The 24715-nt window shown below is 52.7% G+C and overlaps 10 protein-coding genes and 1 non-coding gene across 11 annotated transcripts; 3 read left to right on the plus strand and 8 right to left on the minus strand.

Annotated features, from left to right (window-relative positions):
- The first annotated feature begins 1721 nt into the window (after positions 1–1721).
- BO94DRAFT_135359 (uncharacterized protein) lies at positions 1722–3077 on the plus strand. The gene is made up of 2 exons (XM_025605691.1): positions 1722–2420; positions 2483–3077. The coding sequence occupies exons 1-2, from the start codon at positions 1962–1964 to the stop codon at positions 2879–2881; spliced, it is 858 nt and encodes a 285-aa protein (XP_025472508.1). The 5' UTR covers positions 1722–1961; the 3' UTR covers positions 2882–3077.
- Positions 3078–3093: 16 nt separating this feature from the next.
- BO94DRAFT_482548 (DUF1776 domain-containing protein) lies at positions 3094–4817 on the minus strand. Its single transcript, XM_025608894.1, has 4 exons — positions 4746–4817; positions 4339–4681; positions 4120–4283; positions 3094–4059 (listed from the first exon to the last, which is right to left on the minus strand). Exons 1-4 carry the CDS (start codon positions 4776–4778, stop codon positions 3217–3219), a joined length of 1383 nt encoding a protein of 460 aa, XP_025472509.1. The 5' UTR covers positions 4779–4817; the 3' UTR covers positions 3094–3216.
- A 752-nt stretch (positions 4818–5569) lies between these two features.
- Positions 5570–5643, minus strand: BO94DRAFT_t50. Its single transcript has one exon. It is a non-coding gene; the product is annotated as a tRNA-Val (tRNA).
- Positions 5644–6838: 1195 nt separating this feature from the next.
- BO94DRAFT_455686 (siderophore iron transporter mirB) lies at positions 6839–8718 on the plus strand (the record flags this gene model as incomplete). Its single annotated transcript, XM_025607672.1, has 4 exons — positions 6839–7011; positions 7060–7330; positions 7381–7723; positions 7787–8718. 4 exons carry the CDS (start codon positions 6839–6841, stop codon positions 8716–8718), a joined length of 1719 nt encoding a protein of 572 aa, XP_025472510.1.
- A 407-nt stretch (positions 8719–9125) lies between these two features.
- Positions 9126–10753, minus strand: BO94DRAFT_600333 (leucine-rich repeat domain-containing protein; the record flags this gene model as incomplete). Its single annotated transcript, XM_025616345.1, has 4 exons — positions 9126–9173; positions 9246–10134; positions 10209–10302; positions 10330–10753. The coding sequence occupies 3 exons, from the start codon at positions 10751–10753 to the stop codon at positions 9246–9248; spliced, it is 1407 nt and encodes a 468-aa protein (XP_025472511.1). The 3' UTR covers positions 9126–9173.
- A 586-nt stretch (positions 10754–11339) lies between these two features.
- On the minus strand, positions 11340–12414 carry BO94DRAFT_530492 (uncharacterized protein). The gene is made up of 2 exons (XM_025610683.1): positions 12305–12414; positions 11340–12238 (listed from the first exon to the last, which is right to left on the minus strand). Exon 2 carries the CDS (start codon positions 12010–12012, stop codon positions 11593–11595), a length of 420 nt encoding a protein of 139 aa, XP_025472512.1. The 5' UTR covers positions 12013–12238; positions 12305–12414; the 3' UTR covers positions 11340–11592.
- On the minus strand, positions 12342–12740 carry BO94DRAFT_580908 (uncharacterized protein; the record flags this gene model as incomplete). Its single annotated transcript, XM_025615355.1, has 2 exons — positions 12342–12570; positions 12685–12740. The coding sequence occupies 2 exons, from the start codon at positions 12738–12740 to the stop codon at positions 12342–12344; spliced, it is 285 nt and encodes a 94-aa protein (XP_025472513.1).
- Positions 12741–13055: 315 nt separating this feature from the next.
- On the minus strand, positions 13056–13603 carry BO94DRAFT_530493 (uncharacterized protein). Its single transcript, XM_025610684.1, has one exon. The coding sequence runs from the start codon at positions 13537–13539 to the stop codon at positions 13264–13266; it is 276 nt and encodes a 91-aa protein (XP_025472514.1). The 5' UTR covers positions 13540–13603; the 3' UTR covers positions 13056–13263.
- A 3080-nt stretch (positions 13604–16683) lies between these two features.
- Positions 16684–18638, plus strand: BO94DRAFT_620133 (HET domain-containing protein). The gene has a single exon (XM_025616911.1). It carries the CDS (start codon positions 16848–16850, stop codon positions 18513–18515), a length of 1668 nt encoding a protein of 555 aa, XP_025472515.1. The 5' UTR covers positions 16684–16847; the 3' UTR covers positions 18516–18638.
- Positions 18639–19640: 1002 nt separating this feature from the next.
- Positions 19641–22339, minus strand: BO94DRAFT_454719 (PA and RING finger domain protein; the record flags this gene model as incomplete). The annotated part of the gene is made up of 2 exons (XM_025607617.1): positions 19641–19998; positions 20055–22339. 2 exons carry the CDS (start codon positions 22337–22339, stop codon positions 19641–19643), a joined length of 2643 nt encoding a protein of 880 aa, XP_025472516.1.
- Positions 22340–23473: 1134 nt separating this feature from the next.
- BO94DRAFT_552593 (RmlC-like cupin) lies at positions 23474–23893 on the minus strand (the record flags this gene model as incomplete). Its single annotated transcript, XM_025613608.1, has 1 exon — positions 23474–23893. The coding sequence occupies one exon, from the start codon at positions 23891–23893 to the stop codon at positions 23474–23476; it is 420 nt and encodes a 139-aa protein (XP_025472517.1).
- Positions 23894–24715: the final 822 nt, after the last annotated feature.

Genomic DNA, 24715 nt, shown 5'->3' on the forward strand with positions numbered 1-24715 from the left:
ACACTGCCTGGCCTGCAGGCCCCGGCCCCATTTCAGGGGCTGCCGTTACATACCCATACCGGACAACTGACAGTTCCTCGGCCTTGGCAGCCGCAGCTGCAGGCGGATCTTTACCATGCCCATTACGCCGACTTTACCACTCGGGAAGTCAGGGGCTGCATTATTGTTCGCTTTATCGATGATTATTGACGGACGAAGATGGGGTTGAATCATTAATGGCTAGGTACTAGTATGGGCATCGGGGCAAGCACGGGGAAGTGATCCGGTCGGTGGATGGTCAGCTTCTAGAAGGCAATAGCATTCCGACCATCGTGAGGCCTAGATGGCGTCGTCTCTGGCCTCCGTAGTCTGGTTAGTGGTTCGAATTTAGATACTACTACTAGTACTAAAGACTGGTTAGCGGTTCAACCTGAGTCGAGGGTGGAGTCGGCACCACACCGTGGCTCTTGCTATTTATATTCTCTTCCCCTGCAAATTTTCGCATCCCAACCGAGAGCGTCGCTGCTGATTCGACCATTGAGTCCCATGGGTTCTTCTCCCCCTGCCAGGTACCACAGTTGCTCCAACGACCGTCGTTCGTTTCTCTGCGTCCATGGTGCCTATGGCTAATGGTGTTATTATGATAGTCGTGCGTTGGTGCAAGGAGGCAGATCTGGTTGGCGTAACATGCTTCCTGGTTCCTCCTATTCACAGTTTGCGACGAAACCACCCAGAGGCACATGATGGGTGCCATTCGGGGCTGTTTCATGTCAGCTACGCAGTCTTACTAGACCCCGGAAGTATATCTATTTAGATAGTATCTATATAAGTACCGTATCTAAGGGGCGATCGTAAGGATCGTTCGCGCGGATAAAGTCTTGGAAGAATGAACTCTTTCTCGCTCGCTAGTCGCTACCCTGGGCATGAAAGCCCGAATTATTAAAGGAGGCCTGCCCATCCCACCTCGGTCAAAATGGCATGTTCCTCATTTATGGCCTTGTGAATAAATCGTCCCCTCTCTGAGAGGACCCAACTATTGGCGGCGGCGCAGGTGCTCCTTTTGTGTGCTGGACCGAAATCAAGCACAACGTCGCGGAAACGCCAAACAGTCTAAAAGAACGGCGGGTCGGCGGTGATTGGTGCAGCAATTAAGACACTGGAGCACCGGGAAATTCTACCGCCGGGGGGGTTGCATGCCTGAGGTGTATAACTGCCCTGCTGATAATTATAACTGACCAGTAAGTAGTAAGCTGACTACAAAACACCCATCTGCAGATGAATCTGAGTCCATATTGAACCTTAAGGGTTAGCGCTTCGTATCACCTATCACCTTTCACCTGCCCTACTCAAGATTTGCACTCGGAAGCATAATGATGCCCCGCCCGATCTTATCATGCGTCTGGGCCTGAAGTCGTACAAGGCGCTCCCACCACCAATCCTGTCGCGGATGGGCGCAAGGGAACCGACAGCCGTTGGAATGTTTCAACCCGATGGATGACATGAACCAAGTTCGTTGGAAAATCTCTTCAACCTCACAGACCACCCTCAGTACTACGTACTTATCGCGAGCTAATTGAGGTACGGAGGAGCAGCGGAGTCGACCATACTTTGCGCCGCCCAATCAAGATCCCCATCGCACTGACTAAGAGACCGTTTCGGCCACGCTCCGCAGAAGCTTGGGTGCTAGCAGCATGAGTTTAATAAAGTTGGGATGATCGGTCGTTAAGTGGTTAGGGAGAAGGAATGTGAAGGGAGGGGGAAGAACCGGCCAGAGACAAATTGCCCACAACGGCGTACCTAGTCGACTCATAAATCCCTGGTCGCGTGTCCTTGCGCCTATTCACCCTATTCACCACCATATCGAGCAAGCTCCATGTCAATCATCGTCGTCCCCATGATTTACTGAGCGCAGCGTCAGCCCTAACATCATACTCTGTACAACCACCAGAGTGGACCTGGACAACCCCCTCCCCCTCATCAAAATGAACAATCTCAGGAACCGCTCCCTCTACGAGCTCCTCCACGTCGATCCCTCCCTGGACAGCGCCCACGTCTACGAAACCTCCTGGCTTCTCCCTCCCCTCCCCTACGCCATCCTCCGCGGCACCATCTCCCTCTACATCTTCACCAGCGTCTTCTTCATCTGGGGTTGGAGCGGCACCCATGGCGACCGTGCCGAGATCGGCCAAAGCTTCAGCTACTTCACCTGGCTCACCTACTGGGGTCTAGGTTTCTACATGCTCATCTCCTCCATCCACACAGCCTGTTACGCACTGACAGGCCGATCCGTTCTCTTCGACCGCTGGTCTCGAGCCCTTCGCGCCCTCCACTGTCTCTACTACGCCAGCATCACCTCCTACCCATTCCTCGTCACTATCGTCTTCTGGGGCATCCTCTACTCGGGTCCATGGTACACCGTGACCTTCTCCGGCTGGCAAAACGTACCCCTTCCCCTCCCTTCCCAACCCCCCGCAACAACTCACTAACCAAACCCACCGCATAGATCTCCCAACACGGCCTCAACTCCCTCTACGCCCTATTGGAAATCATCCTTCCCACCACAAACCCCCACCCTCTTCTCTCCCTCGTTGTCCTCATCTTCATTCTCCTTCTCTACGTCTCCCTCGCCTACCTCACCTACCACACCGAGGGCTTCTACACTTACTCCTTCCTGGACCCGGGTCCGCACGGTGAGAAGAGCGCACATGTCGCGGGCTACTGTTTTGCCGTTTTGGCTATCATCATCGTGTTCTTTGTTTTCTCGTGGTGCGGGATCTGGTTAAGGAGAAGATTCACTAATGGGAAGGTGAAGAGGTCGAAGTTTGATTTGGGTGGGAGGGAGTATGGGAGGGATGGGGAGATGGAGATGGGGATGGAGGAGGTGGTGGCGCATCCGAAGTGATTTTCGTTGTTGGGTTGGGTTGGGTTGGTGAGAGTAGGGGAGGGAGTGTGATGAATGAAGACATATCAGAGAGAGAGAGGGAGAGAGAGAGAAGGTAAATAGGGTGGATGAGGTGTGTTTGGGGCGGTTAACGATATGGTATGTATGGTATGGCATGGGTTACTAATGGATATGGGGAGGATATGTATAATACAATTACAATTTATAATTCAGTTTGAAATTACTCCATGTGGATGCGATTTGATGTGATGTGATGTGATGCGATGCGATGAGAGGGGAAAAGAAGAGGAGATATGATATCATGACCACCAAACACCAATATTAAAAAGAACCTATTAGACCTTTTCCCAGCTCGTCTCACTACTTCCCCCACTTATATTCTCCCCTGGAGACACTGGTCCAGTCCGCAGCCCCAGCATCCACCCCACCACTCCGGCAGGAACCCACTCGCCGATCAGGTGGTAAGACCGTGCCCCTCGACCAACATATATGATAGGCTTCTTGGCGACCTTTCTGCCGAAGATGTCCTTGGATGGCGGGTCCAATGCTTCCAGCACGGCGTAATGCAACGTCCGAGCTGGCGATCCGCGGACCGTGCTGGGGCCTGCGGACGCGACAGGTCGCTGTTCGATGCTGTTGAGGTACTGTGAGGCGTAAAGAGATCGTTGTTGGACGCTCCAGGCGAGGACTTCCGTGCCGGTGATGTGGCTCTGCGTGTTGCGGTACTGTGGGCCCAGGTCGATGTTGCCGAGCTTTAGCTCCACGACATCTATGTTGTTGTGTTGCAGGAGGCCGAGTTCTCGGCGCAGGGAGGTTGCGAACCCGGATAGTGCTCGGGTGGTTGCGACTTCGGGTCCGGTGAAGGGGGCGGAGAGTGACGAGGAGATGGAAGGATATGCGAGGACGATGGTGCTGTTGGTGTTGCGGAGGGTGAGGAGAGGGAGGAAGAGCTGGGCTGTTAGGATAGGGGAGAGGAGTCGGGTGTTGACTATATCGATCCAGGAGGATGGTGGAATTGTGGCCACGGGCCCGGAGGCATAGTTCGGCGATGGCGCGAGGATGAGGCCGCTTAGTTGGCAGGTGTGCGGTGGTACACCGGGCATGGGCGACTGGGGTTGTGAGATGAGGGAATAGATCTCATTCAAGGAGGGATGGATTTCGGATGGAGAAGAAGGTGTCTGTAGATGTTGACGTTGTTAGCTCGGTTACAGATGAGGTGGTGGGTTGGTCGGTCTTACAGCTGAAAGGTCTAACCAAAGGGCCCTGATGTCTGCCCGGTTTTCTGACTGAACAATATGTTCCTCCTCCGCAGATGAGACCGTCACATAGACGATGTACCCTCGACGTTCCAGGTCGGAGGCGATCGCTCTGGTCATCTGCTCATGAGGCGAGCCGGCGACGACTGTCACAATGGTTAGATCACAGACTGGCACGTAGGAGTGGCAGATTATCCATACCCACTATTTCCTTTCTGGCTCCATTCCCAGCTTTCCTGGCTCTCCTTCGCTTCCCGCTCAATTTCTTGTTCCCGTAGTACAGCACGCAGCTGGTGCCCAGAAAAGCGATGATTGCGGCGCTCCATGCTCGATTGCGCAGAGCCCAGCCGTGCACGCGATCCACGAAACCTTGCGATATGGGGGTACTAGGTCGGTTTCTGGATACCGGTCGAACGGCAGTAGGTAGCCATGACTGGCTGGAGAGGGTATCTCGGAGTGCGTTGGCGGCGTGGTCCACTTGTCGGTCGATCGACTCGGCGACTTGGAGCGAGTATTTTCTTACGTCATGCGGTATCGAAGCAAGCTGGGAAGAACAGAAAGATGTCAGTGCGAGATAGCAAGCAGAAGATGCGACGGTGTCAACTCACATAGTCGAAAAAAAACTGGTCGTCACTGGTCATGATGATGCTTTTTGCACTCTGGTACTTGACTGACTGGGATGAGAGAGTGTGATAAAGATTGGCCGGCAATGAAGAATCCGATCTTTATCAGCGGGCGGGTCACATGAGCACTTCCGCGTCCTATTGGACCGTCCGGTTCTACACCTGTACAGCTGCACCGTTGATGTGGATGCGGTGCTGCTGCTGCTGCTGCTGCATCCAACAGGCATATGATGAGTCGCAAAGTAGTTTTTTCTTAGATCCCTTACGTGTGCTTGTTGGGTTGCTTGGACAACCATCTAGAGAGGACACTGACAAGGGCCTTCTTGAATATTCTATCTCGGATATAGATTCATACTATTTCATTTCGTTGAAGCTATAACCATATGCGGCACCACTCTGTTCACAAGTTCATTAGAGGAACTCTCAATTCCTAAACTGATTCCTGGTGCCGTCATACTCTGATGGTAGATTAATGGACTGAAGGTACCAGAAAAATCTATAGTGTAGAAGCTCGGAAGATCAACTTCTGATTACAGGTCTGCTCCCAGTTAATCTAGAAGATAACTATGAGGTTAATCACTGACCATTTGAAAGTCCTGACTAGGCGCTACTTATTTCTTCAACTCGGAGTTGAGGTACTAGGCGTGCAACTTGTTCTAGAGACAAATTGGCCGGATGAGGACTTCTAGTCGCAGGAACGGCCAGCAATACTGAATCGCTCTCCCAACAGAAATGGAAGAATAACGGGGGCAATTCGAACGGTTAATCAAGGTATTCCGTCGCAGCAAAAATTCATGAGGAAAAAAGTATGACCAGACTGGGGCTCGATCCCAGGACCTTATCGGTGTTAACGATACGTGATAACCAACTACACCATCCGGCCAACTTGTTGAAGAGAGTTTGCAGTGTTTGCTCTATAAAGAATTACACGGTGGGCTCTGTATGAACAATCTACTGCTCGAATAACAAGGTTCGACGCAGCTCAAGTCTTGGCATCCAAGTCAGCGGGAGTCTGGGAGAGCATTTTCCGTGCAGTCCACTTGTGGTGATACTGTTATGATCCGGTAATGTGTGATACCACATCAGATAAGATACCGCAAATAAGGTTTAGCGGCACCCGCCAAGTCTATCCCGGGCCACCACTAATCCTCATTGGGGCATTTCCGTCCCCTCGCCAACAGCTCGAGGGCTTTCTTCTGGTGCGCTCGTTTCTCTTCCGTAATATCACCGGCCTTCATCCGATCGATCCCAGGTCGGACTACCGTCTCTGGTGACCTTTCTCCACGATATTTTGACTCTGCTTGCTTAGAAAGTACCGAACGGAGTACCGAACTTAAGACCTACCTACACATTCCATTCATACGGCTCGAGCTCCTCCCCCCCCCCATGCCGATGCGCTTTCCGTGGGTCTCCATGTTTCCGTGGCCCGCTTGTTGCGCCACTAGTGACGGTAGAGAAATCGCTGAAATGCCTGCAATAGACGCCGGGTCTCCTCGGGCCCCGGGAATACGCACAGCAGACCACAGCTGGTGGAACTGTGGGGGCTACAGGCTGTCACGGCTCAATGAGGGTACAGAAAATAAATGAAGGGAAGACACTGCAGTGGGGAAGCAAAACATAGGACCCTTGCATCGGCAATGAGAGACTACTTCATGAAATCATCGTGAGGTCTTCTCACTGCTCTAGATGTATGTGAATGTGGCAAACTAACCGTTCACGTAGGATATTCTCTGGAAGGTCTGCTCCAATGGAGGAGCTCCACAAACAGAACTTATAATCTGGCTCTGCTCTTGAAACTTGAATGGCCTGCTGTAATATTGCCAAGAGGACAAGACTGCCCAGAGTTCCACTACTGTAAGCCTGAACCAGCACCCACAGCGCGAATTCCTTACGTGTTGGTTGTCTTGGTAAATGACTACCGGGAAATATTGGCAGGAGAGGGGCTCGTGGGAGGCGAAGACGTGGTCCCATTCCAGGCTACAAAATACAGCGGATATCCTCCATGCAGTTGACTCGCTTCTGAATCCTCCTACCACTGGTGATTTTGCCCCTGAGCGCGTCGTTTGTTCTCCATCAACATGACCATTGACAAGGCCCCTGCTACTACTGGGGTCAACGAGGATCCAGTCTCTTTGGATCCTGAATCTCCTCAGCCACCAGTGGAGGATCAAGATCAGCAGGATGGTGTCCGTGTCGCAGAAGCAGTCACTGCTTCGTGGTCCAAGAAATCCCTCATCATCACCTATGCCTCGTAAGTACTGATCTCTTGTTCGCCAGAATGCAGCTAAAGAATGAATAGCATGTGGTTGTTGTATTTCGTCAATGGATTAAACAGCAGCTTGACAGCGAACCTGTCTGCGTACATCACGAGTGATTTCTCGGAGCACTCGCTGCTTACTGTGATCACTGTTATCACCAGTGTCATGGGTGCTGCGTGTCTGATGCCTATTGCCAAGGTGTTGAACCTGTGGGATCGTACTTTGGGTATCTGCATCATGATTCTGATCGCCATCATGGGCCTGATTATGATGGCGGCCTGCAATAACATCGCAACGTACTGTGCTGCTCAGGTAAGTCCACCTGAACCTATAGCAACATACCCAATATGCTCATTGTTCAGGCATTCTACACTGTCGGTTTCACCGGTGTCATCTTCTGTGTCGACGTGTTGACCTCCGATACCTCTTCACTACGCAATCGAGGCATCGCCTATGCCTTCACCTCCTCACCTTACATCATTACTGCCTTTGCTGGCTCGCCCCTATCTAACCGATTTCACGAGACCAACTGGCGATGGGCCTATGGAACCATCTGCATCATTCTTCCTATTGTCGCCCTCCCACTAATCATAACCTGGGAATTGGCCAAGCGAAAGGCGGACAAGGAAGGCCGACTGCAATACAAGCCCCGGAGCACTCGGACCTGGTGGCAGAGCGTTTGGTTCTACATCATCGAGTTCGATAGTAAGTTATCCATCCTCAATTCCACTTTTCAAATCCTCACTAACAACCATCTCACCCATACAGTCATCGGCATCCTCCTCATGATCGGCGGTCTAATCCTTTTCCTCACCTCATTCAACATTGCCGGAAACACCGAAGGCGAATGGGCCTCGGCCAAGATCATTGCAATGATGGTCGTCGGATTCTTCGTTCTGGTGGCCTTTGTCGCCTACGAGCGATGGGGAGCCCCCAAACCCTTCATCCCATACCATCTAATCACCGACCGCACCGTCATCGGCGCTTGTCTACTAGACATCACCTACCAAATCTCCTACTACTGCTGGGCCAGCTACTTCACCTCCTTCCTCCAGGTCGTCTACAACACCAGCTTAACCCAAGCCGGTTATATCAGCGCCATCTTCGACCTTATGGACCCCATCTGGCTCATCGGCTGCGGCTACCTGATCCGCGTCACCGGCCGATTCAAATGGCTGCTATTATGGGCCGTCCCACTTTACCTCCTCGCCAGCGGACTGATGATCTACTTCCGCCAACCCGGTCACAACGTCGGGTACATGTGCATGTGCCAGATCTTCCTGGCCGTCGGCGGCGGTACTCTGATCCTCATCGAGCAGGTCTCTGTCCTGGCTGCCTCAAGACACGAAGACTACGCCGCTATGCTGGCATTGCTCAGCACATTCGGGAATCTGGGCGGTGCTGTAGGTGCGAGTGTCTCGGGCGCTATCTGGACTAACACCCTCCCTCAGAAACTGAGAGAGTACCTCCCTGATGACACCAAGGATCAGTGGTCGGATATCTACGAGTCTCTGGATATTCAACTAAGTTACCCCGTGGGATCTGACACCCGTATTGCCATTCAAAGAGCCTACGCGTATAGTCAGCGAAATATGATGATTGCGGGCACCGCAGTCATGGTTCTTTCGATTGCTTGGATCTTGATGATGAGGAATATCAAGATCAAGGATAATAAGAATGTCTCGCAGGTCCTGTTCTAGACTGAACCACGATGGTCTCGTGATAGGATGAAAAATTACTGGGTTTTATAGATTGATTGGTATCTGATTTTCATGTGTGCCTTTGGCAATTAATGCCCTGAGTTAGAATGATAAGCTCCAGTACGTTTTATCGTTACGTTATATACTAATTGATTGATTCATGAGAATTTGAACACTTTCTTCCGGGGAGCTGCTACTAGTATCCGAGCTGTAAATTAAGTCGTCGTATATCGGTGTAGCAAACTAACTCCTCCAACTGAGTACTACAATAAATCCATGTGGTATTTCAGTCAGTGGAGGTGTAGGCACGACGAAGGAGGGATGTGGACAGAGATACGATTCGCAGTCTCAGTAGAAATAAAGAATCTGCTGTACCTTCCAGTCCTGGTCAATCGAGACTCTATCGGTCCTTCCCCAATGTGAGGTAGGGTGGCTCTTTCTTCTTCCTTTTACACCTAGTATCATGAAGAAAACATAAACATCGCTGTTCGATCAACACCCTATTTACATGATAATTATAATCTCACCTACACTGTCGCCCCCGGGACACATCCCCAGCTACAGCCCAACCGTCGAAACGGCAACGGACGCAGCGTCTCCCCCGAGCCTCGTGGTCCCTTCAAGCCATTCTCATACGTACTGCAATCCCACCACTCGATCCACTCTGTTCGCGCAACCACAAACCCGCGATGGCAAACCGAGCAAGATCGTCCCCCAGCGCTCCGAACCTCTTTGGCCGCACGGAGCAACCGCACCATCAGCGCCGGGAAGCCCTCCATCTCGTCGTCATCCATCAAATCCGGATACGCCGACCGACTAAACGCCAACAATGACACCTCTCGCAACGATGGGACCCGCCCTTCTTCTCTTCCTCCTCTCCCCCCCTCAATTCTTACCCCTTCCGCATTATACCTCGTCACTGGACCCGTAGCGACGTGGATCGGCGCCCATGCTTCCTCCGGCGGAGGTCCCTCATATACACACGACTTCATCTCCTCCTCCGGCACATGCCACTGCGCCACCTCCACCTCCTGCTCTTCGATCTGCAGTAGCGGGTTCGGCCGCACTGTCAGATGCTTGAGATCGCCCTTGCGGATCAACCAGAGGAGTTCCCAGGGTAGATTTTGTAGTCGGTTCACGGAGAGATTAACCTCTTGGAGCAGGGTCAGTTTGCGGATCGCCGGCGGGATCTCTGTTAACTTGTTGTTTCGGAGACTGAGCACCCGGAGCGCATCCAACTCGAATATCTCCCCGGAAACATTGGATAGGGCATTCCCGGCTAGAAAGAGTCGGAGGAAGGGTTGGAGTGAGCTGTAGACGTCTTCACTGATTGGAGGCTCTTTGATTGCGGGGAGTTTGGTAAGATGTTGTAGTGGGAGGAGAAGGCCGGTTGGGATGGTACGCAGGTTTCCGCCGCTGCATACACATCAGTAAGTAAGTATTTTGGTTCCAAGTGGAGAGAGAGAGACAAAAACAGAGAAGACTCATACCTCAGATCCACACTATCCTCCCCCCTCTCCAAACAATCATTCACGATCGTTCGCGCAATCTGCTGTTCTCGGGGTTCCTCCTCCACCATCATCACTCTCCTGGAAACACCCACTCCCACACCTCGCGGTTGCATCTGTGCCTGTATCTGCATCTGCACCCTCTGCGCATCCCCATTCCCACTCGCATTCAAAAAAAGTTCACCTCCCACATCCCCTTCCGACAACATAAAGCCCGAATCATCACTCCCCATCCAGACCCCACTATCCACCAACCGCTTATCCTTGAAGTCTCCGCGCTTGCGCTTCACATCCTTATCCTTATCCTTGACCATCTCCCCCCACCAGGTCCCGCGGTATCGGCGCTTCCGACTCCCAGCCGGTACAGGTGCATGGTAATTCTCTAGTCCGGAGGCAGGAATATCATCGCTGGAGAAGAGCGCCGGGTCACTGGAGGGGTCGTCGAAGTAGCGGTGATGATTGCGACGGGTTGGGGAGGAACGGTGTCGGATGCGTGGGGGTGGGGGGAGGGGGATTTCATTATCCATTTTCTTCCTTTTTCTTCCCCTCTAGGGCTGTTGGGACCTGGTTTGAGTTGTGTGAGAGAGCGTGTGTGGAGAAGGGATTATGATGAGATGTATCTTAAGATGTAAGGAGGGATGCGCTGAGATAAAGTGGTTGGAGGTAGGTAGGTCGGCGGTCGGTGGTAATGTTCGGGAGAGAGGGAAAGATCACATCACCACCGGATCATGACGTCCGATGGAATGTCGATCGATTGGGTTGGGTCTGTCGGATGGAGACTTCCGGAGGGAGATTGGAGGCGTCAGGGGGGAATTTCTGGCGTGCGATTCGACATTGTTTATCTCGACGCGTCGCGGTGCCCGCCAAGTGGAGCGGGGCGGCGATTGATAACAATCCTTCGGATTTACGGATCATCGGCTTTATTTCCATTCTTTTCTTACTTTGATAACTTGATTAATTACCTTGGGCAAATATTCAGTATTCACACCTACATTTATTTGCTGAGTAGTTTGATAGTAGGTTTTATTTATCAGGTCGACCCTATACAAACACTATGCACAGCTTCAATCACTCACGGCCGAACCCTGAATAAGATAGAAAAAAAAAATCAAACCCCAAAACATCAACTCGTCAATCTGAAACATCATAAGGGTATGGGTATAATGTGAATCCATAATCAGTGGGTACATCATCCGAGGACAATGCCCGAGGAGGATTAATATAGGCGGAAGAAGCAGAATAAAGTATGTGATAAAGAAAGTAAAGAGTTGGTTGTTTCCCTCTCAAGGATCCTGCGCGTGAAGAGGACTTCATGTTGCGGTAAGCTGGCGGTGGTGTTCATGGAGAAGCTTAAGTACTTCTTGGTTTAGAGAGCGCCCAGGATCAGGGCCAAGGAGCCTGCGATGAACGCGACGGGCATCTTGGCGTCCATGCTGCCCACGCCGGAGTCCTTGACGACGGGGGTGGCAGAGGCGGAGTCAGCGCTGCCGCTGGAGACGCTCGAGGGCACTGCCACTGAGGATGACGCAGGAGCAGAGGAGCTGGCGGCGATAGAGCTGGAGCTGGCAACCCGGATGCTGCTAGACATGGCATGGCTGGTCGGGATGACTGGCACCGAAGAGGTTGATGACACCACACTGGAGGTGGGTGTCACCTTGTCGACGTGGACCACGGTCTGGGTGATGTAGGTAGTCACCGTTGAGGTGCTGGTGGTGTCGATATCTGCAGCGACAAGCTGGGAGGCTGCCAGGCAGAGGATGGAGGAGATGACAGTGCTGAACTTCATGGTGGGGGTGGTTCAAAAGGTCTGCGGGAGATCTTAGGATGCGAGATATGTATGTTGTCTAAGAACGAGTGACAAGACGCAAAAGAGTGAGCGTCGAGAAGTAAAGCCAGTGAGGAAAGAGCGTGGAGAGCGGTGCTCGAGACAAAGGATTGTGAAACGATGCAATGTCTGAAGACGCGCCGAAGGGGAAAAAGGAGTTGACCGCGGGGGTCGACTAAATATGAGCCTGGGCGAGACTCAGCACGAGGGCCGGAAAATTGCCTGACAGTGAGTGGTAAGGGGCACTGCAGACCTGCCGATTGGACATTGGGAATGTGTCCGGGCATTGTTCACGAGTCACGACTCACTTCGACACGCCGCCAGCCCACAAACAAAGCACCGGCCACGTTAGTCGCCAGCGCATCGATTGCTGCGCTGTTGGGCCAGCCCGATTGTGCCTGACTCCTTTTCGAGTGAGGATCGCCAGTGTGCGTTGCTTGGCCGGGGATACGCCCTGGTCTAGTGAACTCACTACCCGCCGGGGCGGGGAGGAACAGGGCTGATTGGGCTTGGTGGTTCCTGAGTTCTGCACTGGTCAGCCGGAGCCTGAAGAATCCTTCGCAATCGTCCAGATGGTTCTCCTAGAGCCGTGGTTGTCACGACGTGAGCTGGTCTCCGGCGGGTTTCACTCACCAGGCGCCCTGGACTCCTCGCTGCCCCCTGGCTTCGGAGACTCGTTTTGAAGACATCTTGAAACTCGAGCGATTCACAATTTATCGGTCAATAGTCTGGTTGGGAGGTCGAGGCGTGAGCTGGTGAGCTGGCCAGTGGCTGCTGACACGAGCCCCTGATGGAGGATGCCAGCGCATTCGGGAAGCAGTTGCCGACGAAAGGGTGGAAACTCCACCGGTTCGTTCCTGACTAGTGACTCGGGCAATCCCCAACCCTCCAGACTAGCCGGTTAGTCCCTCTAGTCCGTGCAGGAACCAAGGGACCATTGTGCCCTTGCAGCCGTAATTAAACCTAATCCTGCGCATTTTTCGGCGTCAATTTCATCGCCATATGTATTATACTCCGGTCCGACTTGCTGGCTTCGTCCAAATGTCCGTTTCTGCCAGTAAGTCCGATAGTTCGGTGTCGGGAATGTTCCTGAAATTATGACATACAAATATATATAGGGGTCCCCTGTGTTGCCTCATCATTATCGTGAAACATACCCCAGAAGTAAAAGGGAAAAAAGAGAGCGATTAATTAATACACATTATCAGGAGCTCACAGCAGCATCCAAGCACCCCCCAGAACAACCAACAGTTCGGTTATTCCCTTGGATGCTCTCGATGCAGCACCGGTAAAAAGTGGCGTCGCGGCCATTTGTGTCGCACTGGCAATTCCACTGGAAGGCTCCAACGGCGATGCGCTCTTGTAGGAATGGCTGCTCGCAGAGGGAATTAGAGTGGACGCAGATGTCTTTTTTCCGGTCGCGTATCCTTGCTCGTGGCTGCTGCTGCCACTGTTGGGAATAGATGAAGGCAATGTGGTTGAAGCCATCACTGGACGGACAGAAATTGTAACGGTAGAGGATTGTTCAATTGTCACAGTAGAAACCACCGGCACAGGAGGTGTGGATTGGGCTCCCGGGGTGCCGCTGTTTTGCTCTGCCTGAGATTCATTATGAGGAACAGAGCTTTGGGACGAACCGCCCTGCTGGGCATAAGGCTGAGTATTCGTGCTAGCCCCACCAGAGATGGCTGAGTCGGACTGTGTTCCCGAGTAACCTTGCTGTCCATCAGTCGAGCTCTGGGAGTGAGCATCGGTTGCGCCTGAGGAATCTGCGTGGCCACTGGCGGAGGAGCTGCCTGCTGATGTCTGAGGTTGTGAACCATGCAGACCCGGAGAAGAGCCAGACCCTGTACCAGAACCACTTAGTGGCGAGCTAGTCGCAGACATCTCGGGCTGTGAGCTATGTTCACTTGGAGAGTCAGTCACTTTGCCTGAATTTCCCTGCGGCGAGCTAGTAGTTGCAGATACTTCGGATTGAGTTCCATGTCCACCCATTGAAGAGCCAGACATATCGTCCGTATCACCCTGTGCTGAACTGGTCGCTGTGGGTTTCTCGGGTTGTGACCCATACTCGCCCTGTGAAGAGCCAGATACTCTACCAGATCCACCCAGGGATGAGCTTGTAGCGGAAGTCACGGGCTTTACGCCATATTCACCAAGAGAAGAGTCACTGGGTCTGCCCGAATCTCCCTGTTCCAAGGCAGCTGCAGAGGCTTCGGGCTGTGAGCCATGCGTGTCCTGAGAATTACCTCCCTGGGGAGAGCTCGTAGATGTAGCCGTCTCGGGTTGTGAGCCACCCAGATATGATCCAGGAAGTGACCCAGAACCACCATTTTCTGAACTAGTGGACGTCCTCAATCCAGTAGAACAAGGCGAAATGTACGTCTCCGTCAATGTGATGGTGACGACCTTGGTGGGTTTGGCAGTATGCTTAGATCCGTGCTGGTCGACTGCTGAGTCGGTTGTGAAAGATGCTCCGGAACCGATTCCTAGATTAGATGAGACACTTGGTGACGAACCCACAACGATTGTTTGGGGTAGAGCGGTTGATGTCCCTTCCGCACCATTAGATAGACTTGGGTGGGAGGGAATGTTGCTCGACAGAATGACACCACTCGAGATAGCACGGCTGGGCTGAACCGGGTTGCTAGAAGGGATGGCCCCGTTGGACGGTGTAACCCGGTTAGAAGGAATGGCGCTGCTGGAATGGATTGGTTTACTGGGAGGAATGGCTCCACTGGAGGGTATGACTCCGTTTGAAGGAATTGCACTGCTGGAGTGGATCGGCTTGCTCGAAGGACTAGAAAAAACAGCACGACTGGAAGCAAGGGAACTGCCAGAGACCAGACTGGAGGACGCTGGACTTATCGAAGCACTTGGACTGCGCGAGGCCACACGAGTGGAAGCGACAGAACTGCTTGATTCGATAACGCTGCTAGATTGAATAACGCTCCTGGAGTGTTCGGTCCTGCTGGAAGGAGTCACTGAATGAGAGAATGCTGAGCTGGGAGTCGGAGTGGCCAAGATAGATGTTGTCACCACAGGGGTCGGTGTCGGGGTCGGTGTACTTGTGGTACAATCAGTAGTTGTGACTTCCACCGTGACAGTGACCTCATCTCTCTCATGAAGGCCAATAATGCGTGGCTGAAGTGACTCATAGAGATAGAGATCCCGCTTCGCCAGAGTCAAGGTCGCCGGTCTAACTGTACAGGCCTCCGTGACAGCGGTAGTAGCCGAAACCGTGGTCGTTGAAGTCGAGGGAGCACACGGATTAGAAGCAAATCTAGGGGCTGCCTGAAGGGTGCCAGAAACCACAGTGACAGCGCCTTGATATAGCCGGCAGGTGTGGGAGGAACCGTCATAGGTGACGCCTGTGCATCCCGATGTCACCGAGCAGCCACCCATGCACGCACGTAGTGAATATCCCTCCGAGCTGGTATATGTGCCGCCTCTGAGGTCGTTGGCGCAGTATTCTTCATAATAGTAGCCATCGTAAAGATAGTACCCTGGTGTGCAAGCGATGGCCGCCGATGTTTGGACCGTACAGGTGGATGATGCTGTTGTTGTTGGCATGTCTGCGACAGTCAGGGTAAAGGCAGACTGTGCCAGAGCCGACAAGAGAATGAGTGACTTGGCCATTGGAGAGGCCATGATGGCAATCGTTAATGACAGACTGGGGTGAGTGGTCGCACCATGAGTCGGGGGACCAGGACGGGGAGGGTGTCCTCGTACTTATAGTTCGAAGTACTTTTGGGCCACATGCCGCTTTCTATCCATCGTGGGTTGATGGCTGCTCCTGGACCAAGTCTATCGCCTTCGAGGTCGGCTCCAAATGCCGATGCTGGATGGTTTAACCTTCAGCTCGACTGGAGGATCCGACGGGATGCCACTGACCAGGGGCGCATCAAGCCACCACATATTAGGCCACATGGTTTAGAGATCAGGCACGCGATCCCGAGCTCTCACTGGTGCTTGAGATAAAAACACAGTGGGGAAGATGCATGCCACCGTGAAAGCGGATCTGGAGGCTGAGGCATGTGGACAGAAGCAGTACACATAGCCGACAGATGTCTGTCAAATCATCGGCGTGTCCGACCGTTGGACTGGGAAAGAAGTCAACTACTATCATAACAACGGAGTCCCCCGCTAGCTGGTTGCGTCCTCCAGACCCGCTCTGCTGTCCAAACTAGCAATTTAAAGCGAGCTTGACAAATAGTTGATCCTTGGTGTCAACCGTATACTACAAAGCCATGACTTGATGTTATTTCTAGTGGACTATCGGTAGGAACGCTTTGATTGGTCTTGCTGTCACATGCCTCTAGTCTTTTGTGTGTCATTTGGAGTGCTGGCTTTGCTAACAACCATAACTCCAGACAGGTCTGACACAGAAATGAATGAGATCAGCTATCTAGGTAAGGATGATGGATGTCAGGTATGAGATACATGGCCTTGGAAGAATCAAGGCAGGCTTGCAAGAGGATGATATGGGTCCTACTAAAAGGTTTCTCTTAGACCAACTGAATACGTTCAAACCATTCCCCACATATACCTACAGTTCATCGATGTGTCGCCAATAACCGCATTATATCAAGGGAGCAATAAATATAAGATCCAAGGCATGGAGAACTCATGCACGGGGCGGCGGCTACAATCCATCAAGCCTCTGTGCTTGGGCACTGGGCGCTCCTCTGCCCGATCATCCATGAAGGATTCCAGGTTCGATTCCCTTCTCGGCCTATGTCTTCCTCTCCTATATCAGTGATATCCAACATACGAGGGTCATCCCCGGGACAACCATGACTGATCTATGCCACTTCTGCAGCGAAATCAATTTTGACGCTCTCAGAAACCCCTTGAAATCAGACCTTCCTGCCATTGCCAACAACCGAATTGACTGCAACCGACACCCTTTCAGAAACAAGCGCGACGAGGCTCACAAACCAACCCCCCTCGGAACATTCGGCGAGCTCCTCCAGCGAGCTCAAACATGTCGACTCTGTGAACTAACCGCCGAAATCATATCTCGGCAGAATGGATCCCGAGCCGAAGGCTTTCAAGTGCAAAAACATGAGACCTGTCGGGCGATGACATCTTTTTATGGCGACTATAACACTCCCGGGGGCGCGGTTTTCTGGACTCGTTGGCTGTCCATCCTCATTGGGGACGGTTTAGATACAGAGATCGACCAACAAAAAGACCTGTATGGGGCTTTCCAGGCCTGCGACATTGATGCAACAACCGTTGTGGTGGATGGGCGGTTTCTAGACCCACGTCCAGAGGTGGATATGACGGTCTTCGGTGGACGTCGACGACCCTTGCAGCTGGATCTATCATGGGTCCGCAGCTGGGTTCAACTCTGTCAGGATCACCATGGACAAGCCTGCGAGTTGGCGGACGTTGACCCCCAGTCTAGACTCGACTTGATCCGTTTTGTAAATGCTCGAGACAGATGCGTTGAAACACTAACCAACGTCAGACTATCGGAAACTCCATATCTCGCGCTCAGTTATGTCTGGGGCGGACCACAGACTTTCCAGCTCGAAAAGTCGACCACCACCCAATTGGCACAGTCAGGGTCCCTAGCTGCTGGAGCTCTTCCCCAGACTATTGAGGACGCATTGTTCCTAGCTCACTCGCTTGGGTTCAAGTATATCTGGATCGACGCTCTATGCATCATCCAAGATTCCCCTGACAACAAAGCAACCCAACTTCCAGCCATGAGCCAAATATACGGCTTTGCCACATTCACAATCGTGGCTGCAGCTGGTTCAAACGTGCACAATGGCCTCCCCGGTCTTCATCCCGGAACTCGCTCTCTCCAACAAAAAGAAGTCCTAGTAAAACCATCCAACGATGATGGTCTCCCCGGATTCTCATTAGTGACAACTTTACAACCCCTAGCCCACAACTCCCACCACTACCTCGAAAGCACCGAATGGAACAACCGAGGCTGGACAATGCAAGAACGCGCCCTGTCCCGTCGGGTCCTAGTATTCACTCGCGAACAAGTCTACTGGGCCTGTCGCGAAGCCTCATGGCGCGAAGAATCCAACTTCGAGAACCTATCACTTCAATGCCATCGATTCCACGAGAACGCCCTCGAACTAAGCCTCCGGTGGTCATCCCCCCACAATTCAACCCAACTAGAAAACCCCCAGTCCCAATTCTGGAGGATATATCAGACCCTCGTGACAAAGTACACTCGCAGAAGTTTCACCTACGGCGGAGACATCTTCGATGGCTTCTCAGCCCTCACTCAGGGCCTGTCATCGCTCTCCGGCGAAGAATTCATCTGGTGCTTACCGCGCTCGTACTTCGAGCAGAGTCTTCTCTGGAGTTCCTTTACGGAACAGAGACGCCGGTTAGAAAAGTCCACACTCCCAATGACATCCATGCATAAACAAGTCCATTTCCCGAGCTGGTCATGGATGGGTTGGGTCGGGGAAACTTCCATTTATATATGAGATGAGCGGTTCGATGCTGACTTGGGGTGAGTCCATCCTATCCCATCCCATCCCACACCATCTATCTACAACTCCAGAGTATACACTAACCTGGACTGTACTGGACTATCAGCGAAATCCCCGAAATCCTCTGCTACTACCACACCCACTCACCCCTTCGCATTACGCCCATCCGCTCAACACCATCCCAATACGCACAATCAGACCCACAACCACCAACCCTCCCAGCATGGAAACTCCACCCCAACCAACCAATCTCACTCTCCACCCTCACCCAAACGCAACCCCTCCTAAATCTTCACGAAACCCCAGACACACTCTACCTCTTCTTCTGGACCAGCTCTGCACAATTCACCTTACGACCCCGAAGCACCAGTCCCATATGTCAATCAGAAGTCGTAGACACAGATGGCATCGTAATCGGCGAGACAGGAAAGGCGGTGCATGAGGAAAAATGTCATTGCAGTACTGAAACACCGCATGAGTTTATCGTCGTAGCTAGTCGCAGGAACCAGTTCACTAGGTCGATGCTACTCGCTTTGCAGATTGAGTGGCGGGAGGGGATTGCGTATCGGGTAAATATTGCGGAGATAGAAGAGGATGCGTGGGTTCGGGCGTCTCCTGTTTGGAACTTGCTTGTTGTGATGGGGTAGGATGATTATTAGTAGTGATGCGGGTTACTTTAGCTTGGCTTGGCTTGTCTAGTTGGCGAGTTGTTTTGGCTTGCGTCGCATGATATCGCATTTTGTGTGGAAAGTAAACAGGAACGGTATGCTTTGGCTTGGTGTATTGGCATGCTGAGGATGTATGCACTGTAGTAGCATTGAGCGTGACCACTAGCCCGTTAATATCTGCCATCCGCTACACATATATGGATGTTTAAATTAGATCAGAGCGAGAGAACCGAGTAGATCCGGAGCGATGCCGTACAGAACTTGAGATTGTTCTTGCCCAATGGTCGCTATTTCTTGCCTTATAAACCATCAAACGCCAAAGCAAGGACTGTCAAAACATCGCTAATGCTGCTCACGAAAGGAAACGCTGTAAAACACAGAACCCCCGTCCACTATCACATACATCCAAGGGAAACAGGGGCGGTTAATAATATAAAGCAAGAAACACACATCACCGGCTGCCTTCCGTCTGAGCCTGATGCCAGATCGTATCACCACTAAGAGCAGAGTAACTCAGAGCTGCAAAGTTCCTCCAACTCGGCGGCGCCGACGATGCTTGTCCCTCGACCAGGCCCGCCTCGGATCCAGCATGACGCTCGAGGTCCGACGTTTCGTCCTCACTCACCCCGGCGATCGGCACCGGCGCCGACGATGCGCTATGCTGAGAATCCAAGTCGTGGCGGTATTCATCCTCAATCGAAGGCTCTGTTGACTCGTGGGTCTCTGCAGCTTTGTTCTGAGACATTGACCGGACCACGTCGCCTTTACAGATAGGACAGGTTCGCCGGCGGGTTGTCAGCCAAGGCGTGCTGTGATAACCGTTAGTTAAAGACATCGAGAAGGATAGAAAACAACCGTCACTTACATGCACTCCGCATGGAACTCATGGCCACAGGGCAGACTCATCACCCTGCTTTGCCCATCAACATATTCCTCCAGGCACACCACGCACTCAACTTGTCGACCGGTGTACTTCCGTCGCCATAGAGTCGAGGTTCCAGACTTCTCCTTCCGCGATGATGACATCTTCGATGCACTCGTCGCTTCGTTGGCATGTGATTCCTGTTGGGACCGGGAGGCTAGTCGAGCACGTCCCGAACGACTCTTAGCGCCCAACAATGGCGAAGTCGGCGACACCGGACCAGGGCTGACGGATCGTGGAGAGCTGGTCCCGGAGGAAGAAGTTGTGATAGTATGGTAGGTTCGTACAGGAAGGCGATCAACGAGAGACTTTGGGGCGCGCCACCGTCTCCGCCGGATACGAGACCGCAGCAACAAAAGCACATAAACAACGGTCAATGTGAGCAACGGGCTGACGACCAGGACGAGCAGGGTATCAAAGAAAGGACTTGTCGACATGCTTGTTGGCGTTAGTGTGACCCATAAGCCGTCATGTTCTGCTGCATTAACGCCCTGGCGACTCTGAGAAGTCGCTTCGTGGAGTTCCTGGTCTTCGGCCATCTGCCCGTGAACGCGGGGACTTGGGTTGAGATCCGGCTCATCGTCCGTTGCCCAAAGGAAATGCCGAGAAAACCAGCTGGTCCGCTGGGAAGAGGATCCTTTCTTTACATCCTCGAGCGGAGGTTTGCGACCAAAGTCCTTCATCTTCGATTCCTTCTCGATGCTGGACTTCTCCACGGTGCGATATTCCCCACTCCCTGGAGTGATGCTGCCACCCTTTAAGGTAGCGGACGTGGGATGCGATCCCTTAACACTAGTCTGCACTTTGCTGCCGTCTGTTTCGGTGGTACTGGTAGGTGACGGAAGGGCGCTGCCCTTCGGAACTACGAGGTCTGGATCTCGCCAGTCCTGCACCCCGATAACGAATCCATCGCCGTCCGTACTGCTCGACTGCGCGCCGGATTTCTTGTGGTTTTCGGCTGCCCCGTCGGCTTTTGTCCGGGAGCTCTTGCGCTCAACGTCGTCCTGGGACGGCTCCTGGTCGTCCCAATGATCTAGGAGAATCCAGTTGATGTTTCCGCTGCTTGGCGGGCGACGGCTGTCTTCCGGTGGATACCACGCGGGTCCACCATGGTTGCCGAGACCGAACAACGATAGCAGGGCGTGGAAGAACCCGGACTTCGGTCTCGCAGGAACCGCGCTGTCATGAGTCACGGCCTTGTGACTGGAGGTGGGTGACGGAATGACGGAGGTAGTTGCTGTTGCGTCTATGCGTTGCTTGCCGGTGCTGCCGTGACTCGAAATCTTAGTGTGGGGTCCAGATCCATCGTCTGCGCCCGAGTCCTCCCCTTGCGGAGGGACCAAGGACGACAGCAGATGTGCCGTGGTGTGGGAGGTGAACAAGGCGGGGATCGTCACATTGGATGTGTCACCCCGTGCATACATGGTGACGAGGCTTCCTCCTCGAGTGTCGTCCCCCACAATCAGAGCGATACCTCCACGTCGCTGGACCCACTTGACCTTCTCCAAGAAGCCACAGCCGCCCCTACTCAGTAGGACGACTTTGCCGTCGATCTCGGCGCTTTCCTGCAAGGATTGAATATCCGCATGTGCAGCTTGCCGGTTAGGGTAGTGCTCCCCGTGCCTTTCTATACTCCCCGGATCGGATACTTTTGACTCGGGAAGAGGATGGTGGAGATGATCATCCGTACCGTCGTTCGTCAACGGGGATGTTGTTTTGGTTTTGGAGTCGTGCTGGAGGTCGGCATCCGGCTGGGGATTTGCATGTCGATGGCCTTGTGAGACGGTCGGTTCATTGCCAGGAGTAGACCCTGATTTCCCCAGTGCGTTATCTGCGCCCGCACCCGGCTTCGGGCTATCGCCCTCTCCCCAACCCGGGATATCTGAGCATCCCAACTCCCCTTCCGCTCCAGCCGCCGTTCGTTCTCCAAAGCCGCTACCGATCCATAGTTGGCCGCTCAGTCCCTTGTCCGGAAGCAAAGGGCCAAACGCTGCAGGTCGGGCCAAGAAAAAGGTCGAGTTATCATCGGTAAGGCTGATTATGGCGGATGGCGGGAAGAGAGACGAGGGGATGTTGAAGGAGAAAAGGGCATGCAGTCCCGTTGCTCGACCCGCGAGCGAACTGGGCGTGGATACCCGAGGTGAAGATGTGACCGCCGAAAAGAATGTGAGCAGGATAGGAAGGAAGATGAGGCAGAAAACGACAAGGAGCAAACGTGGTGGGCGCATAATTGAAGGATGTGTGAAATGCAATAGAGAGAGATCGCTTGATGGGGCGGGAAGGAGAGAACCAAGGGAGATCAACGCTCAGGACTGGGTTTCTTGCAGCAGGCGATGTTCTTATGACCAATCAGACGGTCGAGGAAGCGCTACAGGACGGGCACTCATCGAGAGGGCAGGAGGAGGGCAGAAGCAGGTGTGAAGGAAACAAGAAAACTAGGGAAGGGAAGGGAAAGGAAGGGCAGGCAGGCAGGCAGGCAATGACGACTAGATGCCACCCAGGGGCGGATGACGGAAGAAAAGGAGCTGCAGGGACATGGACGGATAGTGAGTATGTAGGGAGAAAGCGAGAAGGGGGATGAACGATGGAGACGGGCAAAGAAAGAATGATCAGCTCACAAGTCAGACACGCAAGCACCGCCTCGAGGGGGGTCACGGGATCGATTCCCTGCCTGAGGCTGGCGGGCCCCATGGAGGGGGTTCGCGCTTTGTCAGGCAACCGCCATCAGGCTTCTAACTACGTCACTGACCTGCGCCCGTGCTCCCTTCCTCGGTACTACTAGTACTAGAACTACTAGGTCGTTTCAGACCCAATGTTTTTGAAAGAGGAGAAAATGACACCCTAAACATTGCTTCCTGGTGAAGTTTCTAAAAAGCTCTCTATCCACAACAACATGACAGTCGAGGTAATCTGGTGTGAGTCTTGGCGTCGTCAATCTTACGGCAGTGGATCTATAGATAATGGCCATGGTCATCTCCGTGGCCCACTTCCCATTTCGTCTCTTGCCTCAACCTTCCTGACTGATAACAAGGCATCTCTAGTCGACCACAAAACAAGACTGCTGACATCTGTTTATCTTTCTATCTCTTATCGCTAACCGAGTCATTCCACACTATTGTGACTTCGAGATGGCTGCAGTTGACCTGGCGCTTATACTCGTCTACCTCTCAAATTCCTCTTCTTGAAGTGGAACAGGCTTACTCTTGCATCCGAGAGCATTATACGTGACACGACAGTTCTATGAAGAGTAATGCAGATGGAAGAATGAGTGCGAGTGCGAGAGTGGAAGCGCCCACGTGCAATAAAAAGCAGCACAAAGATAGAATCGTCCACCCGAATTCCTGGGGACTCCTCGCTCTTGGTTATAGCTTGGCCTTTTCAGAGAAGCGATAGATGACATCCTGAAAGCTTCCACCCGGGAAGACATACAGCCACTCGAACTCCTGGTCGCTGTCGTTCATGACCGAGTGCTCTGCATCGCCTGGGATAAAGACCGCACTGCCCTTCTCGACTTGGTGAGGTTGCCCGTCGATTGTTACCGTTGCTCGACCCTTCAGAACATAGTACAGTTCTGCTTGAGTGTGGCGATGGGCGCAGAGATGCCCAGTATGCGGAGGACAGACGGCAATCCCCGCAGACAGATCGCTGGTTGGCGTGTTAGGTTGAGACAATAGAGTGCGCCAGGTGAGTTCCCCGTGTAAAGGGTCCGAGAAGGACTCTGGGGGGAATGCCGTAATTGCAGAGGATGACAGAATGACTGGCCGAGTTTTTGGCGATGACATTTTGAGCACTGTAAGATGTCCGATATGTGGTTCTATGGATGACCGGCGCCACTGACTATATATGTGTGGCCGCCGACTTCTGCCTGGTGAGTTTGGTAGCCATTTTAGGAATAAGAATGCGAAGAAGAGGGGGTTTTCTACCAAGCAATATTTCGCTGTTTCGGGAAGCTTCTTGAACATCAACCCTCGATGACTTTGACCGACCGTCTACCCAGCCAACGCAATCAAATCATCGTTACGGACCTCGACCAACATTATGTTCAGGATATAGTATTACTCTCAAACGTATCATGAATTTGGGGTGGATGCGGGATTGCGGGATGGCCGAACCGTCCGCCTGGCCCCGCCAGGGCTTTGGGATTCGTGTATCCACTCATATAAGACTGCTGCAGTCGAAAATATTTGTAATATCCGAAAGGGCCCCAGTCCCTGTGCCCATCGTCATCGGATCCAAAAACTCAATCATGCAACAACGTTACCTCTCAGAATAGCAGCGACTCCTGCAACAAGCTTGGCTCGTATTCCCGCTTTGGTCTCCAACACAGATGTCGATCAAAACCTCAGCAACCTCACTCCACGGCCAATCATGGCCGTGGGACAAATTAATAGCATCATTGCAGCTTCCATGGATCACTCTGGTGACCTGAAGCTCGTGGCCGGGAAATATCAGGCCCTAGGGCTAAACTCTGTTGCTGTTTGTCTTCAGGACATGACAATGGGCAGATATTAGCCCAATATGTCTGTGGCAGGTTTATCATGTTGATCTGAGTCAATATGTCCCATAAATTCGAATCAGATTCAATATATTGTGCGTTGGCTTCG

This window comes from Aspergillus sclerotioniger (genome assembly GCF_003184525.1).
Source record: "Aspergillus sclerotioniger CBS 115572 chromosome Unknown BO94scaffold_2, whole genome shotgun sequence".
NCBI classification, from domain to species: Eukaryota; Fungi; Ascomycota; class Eurotiomycetes; order Eurotiales; family Aspergillaceae; genus Aspergillus; species Aspergillus sclerotioniger.